Raw genomic sequence first — 9052 nt, forward strand, 5'->3', positions numbered from 1 at the left:
AAAAAAAAAAAAAAAAAAAAAGAAAGAAAATATGTTAAACACTGCAAAACAAAGTATATTTAATAAACTATACAGAAAATACTAAGGATACAAACATTTGATTAAAATATTTAAGGAACTAAAGAGATTACTCAGTGGTTTAGAGCACTTGTTCTTTCAGAGGACTCAGATTCAATTCCTTGCACCCACGTGGTAGCTCACAACCATCCATAGCTCAGTTGTAGATCTGACATCAGTTCTGACCTCTACGAGCACCACACATGCACATGGTGCACAGACATATAGGTAGGTAGGCAAAACATTTATACACATAAAATATTTATTTTATTTTTTAATGTACATCGAAGCTTTGTCTCCATGTGTGTTGGAGGGTGTTGGATCCTGGAGTTCCAGATTACTGTGAAGTGCCATGTGGATGCTGGGAATTGAATCTGGGTCCTCTAGAAGAGCAGTTGGTGCTCTTAACAACTGAGCCATCTCTCCAGCCCCCTACATCTTATTTTTTAATTTAAAAATATCTTATGTGAGGACTAGAGAGATGGCTCAGTGGTTAAGAGCACTGACTACTCTTCCAGAGGTCCTGAGTTCAAATCCCAGCAACCACATGGTGGCTCACAACCATCTGTAATGGGGTCTGGTGCCCTCTTCTGGTGTGTCTGAAGACAGCTACAGTGTACTTATATATAGTAAATAAATAAATCTTTTTAAAAAATAAAAAATAAGCCGGGTGGTGATGGCGCACGCCTTTAATCCCAGCACTTGGGAGGTGGAGGCAGGAGGATTTTTGAGTTCGAGGCCAGCCTGGTCTACAGAGTGAGTTCCAGGACAGCCAGGGCTACACAGAGAAACCCTGTCTTGAAAAACCAAAAAATAGAAAAAAATGAAATAAATAAATAAATAATAAGATGCAATACTAAGCATATATACAATACATGGCATAAAAAAACCTTACTTCATTTGTCCAACTCCCTATTGTTAACATTTCTAGAACAGGCCACATTCTGCAGAAGTGATACATAAGCTCTACATTTGATTATAAAATTTCATTTAAAAATAGATTCATTTTAACTAATTATTAAAACAAGATGTATCCAAATATATTAAATCTCAAATCTGAAAACATCAAGCACATATGTAATACTGTATGGAGCTATTTTAGGTATGCATACTCAGCACATACTCAGATACAAGGTAGAAAAGGATATGGACATATATATGATCTCCAGAGGCAGAGAAAGGGCCAAGCTGTGAAGCTGAGACATAAATGTTGACCCCCCACTTCAAGCAAAGATAATAATGAAGACAGTTATAAGCTATCAAAAAAAGGCAAAAATCTCTATCTACTCTTGCCACTCTTCCTCAATACAGTACTTCAAATTTTAGCCAGCAAAAGAATAAATGGAAATCAAGTAGAAAAGGAAGAAATCAAATTAGCCATAATATAATTCTATACTAAGAGAACCCTAAAGTCTCCATCAAAAGATGCTTACAAATGCTAAGTCTGCAGCCATCTGACCCTGAAAACAAGGATAATCTCATCTGATCTCAGTGACAAACTGAATTGGGTTTAATAGATGGATGAATTGGTAAACGATTTAAGTAAAAAAATCAATAGATTTTCTATACAGCAATAATGAATTCACTAAGAAAGAAATGAGAAAAACAATCCCATTCACAATAACCACAAATGAATAAAACACAGAAATCTGACCAACAAGGTAAAATACTTCTACATTGAAAATTATAAAATACTAAACAAAGAAAATAAAGATACTAGAAGGTAGAAGGATGCTCACTCTATGTTCATGGATGGGCAAAATTAATATTGTAAAAATGGTCATATTACCAAAAGTACTCTCTGGATTCAATGCTAAGCCCAGCAAAATTCCAATGACATTCTTCACAGAACTAGAAATCACAATCCTAAAATTCACATGAAACTCCAAATAACCAAGGTAACCTTGAACAAAAAAGAGCAATGCTGGATGAATAAGAATAAAAAAAATCATACTGACAAAAAAAAAAACCAGACACACAGACAGACCACTGATATAAAACAAAGGACCTAGAAATAAACACATATAGCTAAAACCATCTCAACAAAGATGCCAAAAAACATCTGATGAAGAAAGGACAGTCTCTTCAATAAATGGTGCTAAGAAAACTGAAAGTCCACATATAAAAAACTAAAACCATATCCCCCATCACACTGTACAAATAAAGGAACAAATCAAAATTCAAAATACATCAAAAACCTTGAAGTCAAAACAGGACATTCAAAACTACTATAGGAAACGAGGGAAATATTTCAAGATATTGTCATAGGCTACAATTTTTTAATAGGATTCCAGTAGCTCAAAATATAGAATTGTAAAATGAAATTATACCAAATTAAAAAGCTCTGCACAGCAAATGAACCAAGCAGTAGACTAAGAAGTTGCAGAGGGGGTAGAAAATATTTGCCAACTATTTACCTAATAGCGCACTGATATCTAGAATATATAAACAATGTTAAAAAAAACTTAATCAAAAGAAAAATAATCCAACCACTAAGTGGGTAATGATTTGAGGTGCCAAATGGCTAATAAATGTATAAAGAAAATGTTCAACATCTTTAGGCCTCATAGAAATGCAAATTAAAACTACAAAAATTCCATCTCACTAGAGTCAAAATGGTATCAAAAACACCAGGCTGTGCCTTGTGATGCAGGGCTGTCATCCCAAATACTTGGGATGCAAAGACAGGAAGATTGAAAGTTCAAGAACTACCTGGACAATTTAAGAACCTATTTCAAAAATAAAAAATTAAAAGGACTAGAGTATAACTCAAAAGTAGAGCACTCGCCTTGTACACATGAGGCCCTAGGTTCAGTTACCCAGTATAGTACACACCTGTAACTCCAATATTTGGGAGGTAGGGGTAAAAGGATCAGGACTTCAAGGATCAAGACCAGCCTACACTACATGAGACCCTATCTCAAAAATAATTAATTAGCAATGCTGGCAAGGATATATAGGAAAAGGGTACTTTATATACTGTTATATAAATGCAATGTTACCTTACATAATGTAAATTATGATACCTTTTATAAAAATATAACATGAATGCTCCTCAGAAACATAAAAATGAGGCCAGAGAAATGGCTCAAAGTCCTTACTGATAAGCAACCTTACTTAGTTCAACCTCTGAATCTCACACACACACAGAAAAAGGATTCAATGGCTAGCATCTGTAATCTCAGCATGGTAAGATGAGAACTGCCCAGGAGACAAAAGAACTGCCCAGAGGCTCACAGGTCAGCTAGCCTGAGTACACAAAGTGGCAAAAATAGCGAGAGACTCTGCCTCAACAAAGCGGCAGAAGAAAAATGATTCTAGAAAGTTGTTCTCTGACCTCCACATGTGCACTATAGCACATTCGAGCATAAGGATTGTGCAATGGCATGCATGAACCTGTACACATGTGAGCACACACACATAATTGAAAACTAAAAATGGAAGTGCTACTTGATTCAGCTGTATTACTCCTGAGTGCATATCCAAAGGAAATAAAGTAACCAAGTTGTGTGCATACTAATATTGTGGCACTAATCACAATAATCAAGAACATCAGATGACTGGATAAACAGGTATATATGCATAGTCTATGCATATATGTAGAAGTAGAACATTATGCAATAATTTAGTAAGAATGAAAATATGTCACTTGTAACATCATTAGCAGAACTTTAGGTTATCATGTTAAACAAAATACACCAGACTAAAGTAAAAGGAAAGGGTAGTTGACATCAGGGAACGTGAGTATGATCTAAGCACAATATTTGCATGTATGAATATATCAGAGTAAAATGCATTAGCATGTACAATTTATATTCATTAATAATTATAATAGAGATTTTTAAATGTAGAAATTTTGATTACCTACCTCCTTTTTTTTTGAGCAAGGTTGAGTTCCATAAACTTATACTTCTGGTATTGTTCATCCAGCTTCTTTAACACTGTATCTGCAGTCTCATTCCCAGGCTGCTTCATGAAAGAATCTACATCTTCCTTTAATATGAAAAATAATATATACAATGTTTTAAATCCATATCACAAATCTGTTTTTTACTACTTTGTTTATAAAATGTAAAAAAACAAGCTTTGTTTTCCTCAAAGGCTTGTTTCATTTAATTTTTTTGAAAAAAAAATAATTTCATATTCTGATCACAGTTTCCCTTCCCCTAACTCCTCCAAGATCCTCCCACCTCCCCACCTCCCCAATTTCTTTCTTTAGAAAATAGGCAAACAAACAAAAAGCCATAATTTTAAAAACTGAGATGAAAAACCACAAAAAATCCATAAAACCACAAAATCTGAAATGATAACATCCAGGCAAAAAGACCAGGAGGGGGAAAAAAATACTCAAACAATACTACACAAAAAGTCTACAAAAATACAATTGAATAAATTTTGTGGTGGCCATCTACTTACTGCCCGGCATGGAACCCACCCTTAAGTAATATACCCAATGAGACTCCACTGGAGATAATTAATTTTTCTTTTCTGAAGTCTTGTTTTTAATTAAAAACATAACTATAAAGAGTTAAAAAATGGCTGCAGCTGGAGCTCAGTGGACTTGCCTACAAGACAGGAGGCCCTAGGTCATCCCCAGTAACTGCCAGAAGAAAAGTTAAAGAATGGTACAGATCTGTTATCCCAGAACTTAGGAAGTAGAAACAAAAGGATCCAAAGTTCAAGGCCAGCCTCAGATATGTAACAAATTTGGATCAGCCTGGACTACATAATAGCTTGTCTCAAAAAAAGAAAAAAGAAAGACCATTTTGGACAGTTTATTACATTATGTAGGTAATTTATTCTTTATTTTTCTGTTTTTAATTTAAGGCACATGAACTTGCCTGCTTTATACATTTCTCATGTGGCCCTAGTAATAAGTATGAAAACTGCTAGCAATGAAGCACACTGCCTACTCATGTGCCCTAGTCACTAAAGAATTGAGCAAATTGTGTGCCAAATTTATCATTTTTCTTATTGATTTAACTCAACTGAACACATATTTTATTTTTCAAAATAAGCCCATAAATACTGTCATCCATAGATACTCAAGACTAAGCAGCAAGATGCAAGTTGGGCAGGATTCAAGTATTTCTAACATAGAATTTTATGTTACAATATCATGCCACTTCCATTAGTTTTGGATCATCAAGATAACTATATAAAGTTTGGACTGCTTATTACATTGTGTTGGTATAAAATTTAACCATAAAATTTTACAGCCAGGTTTCACAATGTCTGTCTTTAATCTCAAAACTTGGAAAGCAAAGGCAGGAGAGGTGCTATGAATTTGAGGCCATCCTAATCAAACACTGATTTCTGGGCCAACCTAGGCTACAGTGTGAGGCTCTGTCTCAAAAAATAAAGTATATTTTAGGATAAATCCCTCAGATAAAGTTTGTATTCATTAATTCCATTTCTGAAGTTATGGCTATCTGGCTACTATGTTACATTTAAGACAGAATGGAAATTTATATATTTACAATCTTATATATCAGGCATTACAGTAGGATCAGAAGAAATAGCACAAAACTTCCTCACCTCTAAGTAGCAGAGCATGACAAAGGAGGTTCTAAAGCCCTCCTGACTGCTCAAATGCTAATTGTGGATACCTCATTCATATCCTCTATTTCTGGGTTTCATCAACTACATCTACAAAATTTGAACAACAGCAACTCCCTCCTAAAGTTTTGCAAATTTTCTAAGAAAATTTCTGAACCTCAGAAAATATTATTTCATGTAAAGATCACTTGAAAAATATATATATATATTTTTTGAGACAGGGTTTCTCTGTGTAGCCCTGGCTGTCCTGGAACTCACTCTGCAGACCAGGCTGGCCTCAAACTCAGAAATCCGCCTGCCTTTGCCTCCCAAGTGCTGGGATTAAAGGTGTGCACCACCACCACCCGGTGAAAAATATTTTTAAAAGCACAGTACAGCTGGGTGGTGGTGGTGCACGCCTTTAATCCCAGTGCTTGGGAGGCAGAGGCAGGCAGATTTCTGAGTTCGAGGCCAGCCTGGTCTACAGAGTGAGTTCCAGGACAGCCAGGGCTACACAGAGAAACCCTGTCTCGAAAAAACAAAAAACAAAAAACAAAAAACAAAACAAAACAAAAAAAAGCACAGCACATTGAGAATACACATAAAAATTTATTCCACCAGCACATTAAAATATACAATATAAAATGCGATTTAAGTAAAAAAAAAGGGGGGGTCTTTTGAAGAATGTTAGCGATAAGACAGGGTATATATAATTTTTGGTACATACCAAAAAAAAAAAATCAAGGAAATTTTGACTAAGATTTTGTAATGCTTCAGTACAAATAAATGAGAATATATCTACAACTTCTACCTTCTCTTTGAATTTGGGTCTGTCCCGTTACATGAAACCTTCCAATTGCATTCCCCACAATCTTAACAACTGCATAAAATTTGTTGTCCACAAACTGCTTAAACAGTATAACTAAAACCAAATATAAAATGGTTTCAAAAACCTAATTAACAGCCGGTTACCCATTACAAAAGCCTCAATTCTTAAAAGCAAGAACACATGGACTTAATGTTTGTGCTAACATCTACTTTCTCTGCAGTCTGGTTCCATCCCCAAGAAAACGGACCACGACCTTGCTCAAGCTGACTAGGTGCCACTCAGTACCCATACCCTACTAATAGCTGTTCTGCCTGCTCACTGTACTAAATGTCCACCTATCTACATCTCCAGCATCACAGCGGTCTTGAGCTCAATAAACAGGCTTTGTTTTGTTTTTTTGTTAGGCAACAGTAGACGATAACAAGCAGCAACTGGACAGTCTCAAAGGACGCCACGCCCCAACCTGCCTTGCATCCGGCTCCAGCTACCCAGTCCTCCTCCAAGCTCCCTCTTCTGGGCTATCCCACGCGGGGCCTGAAAAGCCAAGATGCAGGTTAAGGCAACAGGCCAGACATTCCCTTCCGAGACCCTTCAGCTCAGTTCCTCTCAACGACCCAGGCCTGGGAAGTGACTGAAAAGCAATCTTCAACCTCAGATCAAGACGCCGAGAAACAGGGTTTCTTACCACAAACACTGCTTCAGGAATCCCTAAGTGGAGCCGCCGCCCGTTTCCAGCAGCAGTTTCTAAGCCACATGCGTCCTTAGCGGCGGCCATGTTAAGAAAGCACCAGAGCAAATAACTGCCTTCTGAGGCGTCGGCCTTTGGCGTCAGTGATTGGATCGTTTGCACTTCAGACCCGCCTCTCTTCCTGAGAATCTGCGTATTCATTGGTGCTTACGTCTTAGGTGGTGATTGGCTACACGCATGTGACTGACAAGCTTAAAAGGGATGTGTTGGAAAAGCCAGAAGACGGATGCCAACTCCTGGGGAAAGGAATGTCAGAGATCTAAGGAATGGGCAAGGCTAAAAGCCCTGGGAATTCAGACCATGCCAAACCGCACCCACATCTGCACTTCAAGATGTCAAGAGACTGCACTCCAGAGTGGCTTCTGAGGCGATCTCAATTCCCTTTCCCAGATCGGTGAACTTCATTTTGAGTGTATGCCCTGAACTCATTACAAATACCCCACCTTTAACACCAGTCTTTCTCAAAAGCCACCTTCAGTGAGATTCTCGTCAGCTTCCAGCTCAATATGTTTACAGTTTATGTAAAAAATGCAAACAGCTGTGCTTAAATTCATAGGTCCAAAGACTTCCCAGAGTTGTCCTCCACAACAACTCTTTAAAACGCAAATCTATCAATAAACCAGATATGGTGTCATTATCACTGCAGAGGACCCTATTTGCAAATAAAAGCAAATGGAGCTTATAGAACCAAGTAATTGTACTTTGGTATCTTTTTTTTTAGGAGGTGTGGGGAGGGGCGCTGAATCTTTAGGGAAGGGGTGAAGTTAAAAGGTTGGTTGGGTGGCTGTGAAGAAAAGGAAGCAAGACTAGAGAACTGGAGAGAGATGGTTTTCAATCTAGTAGAATTTGTTCGTTAATGTACTCTAAGTATATACATTAATACACACATGAAACTGAATGAAAATCAGAACGAATAAGGAAGAATTTAAAAGAATATTTATAGAAGATTGTGTATGTATATAAATCTCGTTTAGTTTAAAAAATAAATATAAGGACCAGCAAGATGGATCAGTTGATATAAAGGGCTCATGGCCAAGCTTGAAATATGAGTTCAATTTCCAGGAACTAAATGGTGGGTGGAGAGAGATGACATCAGCAAATTGTCTTCTGGCTTCCAAATCTACTTTCTAGCATGAACCCCTTCACAAAAGTACAAACACACAAATAAGTAAAATTAACTGACATCTCAATCATTGACAAGTAATTGCAGCTATCTGATATCAGACAATGATGCCAAAAATACACACACTAGAGGAAAGACTTTCAACAACTGGGAGAACAGGATGTTCACATATAGAAGAATGAATATGAACTCATATCCATCACCCTGCACAAAAATGAGTTTCAATTGGATCAGAGATCTCAATGTGGAACTCGAAACCCTGAAAATACTAGAAGAAAACATAAGCAGGGCACTACAAGGTTTAGATGCAGGAAAGGAATTTTTGAATAGAATTCCATTCATTCAGGAATTAAGGTCAACAACTGACAAATGAGACCTCATAAAACTAAGAAGCTTCTATATAGCTTAGGAAAAAGAGAGCCTGCTAAGTGGGAGAAAATCTTTGCAAGATGAATATTTAATAGAGGATGAATATCCAGAATCTTTAAAGTACTCATAAAACTAAGAGTCAAGAAAACAAATGACCCAATTAAAAGTTGGCTATGGATCTGGACAGAGTTACCAAGAAAGAAATAAAAATGGCTAAAATTGTGTTCAACTCCTTAGCAGTCAGGGAAATGCAAATTAAAGCACCTTTGAAATCTCATCTTACTCCAGTCAGAATGGCTAAATTTAAAAGGAAAAAAAGCCTGACAACAAATGCTGACAAGGGTGTAGGAAAAGGAGAACCTTCATTCACTGTTGATAAGACTACAAA

General features: G+C 36.8%; 1 protein-coding gene across 1 annotated transcript in view; it reads right to left on the reverse strand.

Annotated features, from left to right (window-relative positions):
* Nucleotides 1–7252, reverse strand: part of Vbp1 (VHL binding protein 1) — a 20040-nt gene extending 12788 nt beyond the window's left edge. The window contains exons 1-2 of the mRNA XM_031346468.1: nucleotides 7110–7252; nucleotides 3926–4050 (exon numbers count right to left, since the gene is read on the reverse strand). Of these exons, the coding sequence (XP_031202328.1) occupies nucleotides 3926–4050; nucleotides 7110–7199 (215 nt within the window). The 5' untranslated portion in view covers nucleotides 7200–7252. The remainder of the gene's footprint in view (nucleotides 1–3925; nucleotides 4051–7109) is intronic.
* Between the last annotated feature and the right edge of the window lie 1800 nt (nucleotides 7253–9052).

Source organism: Mastomys coucha, unplaced genomic scaffold (assembly GCF_008632895.1).
Source record: "Mastomys coucha isolate ucsf_1 unplaced genomic scaffold, UCSF_Mcou_1 pScaffold25, whole genome shotgun sequence".
In the NCBI taxonomy this organism is placed as follows: Eukaryota; Metazoa; Chordata; class Mammalia; order Rodentia; family Muridae; genus Mastomys; species Mastomys coucha.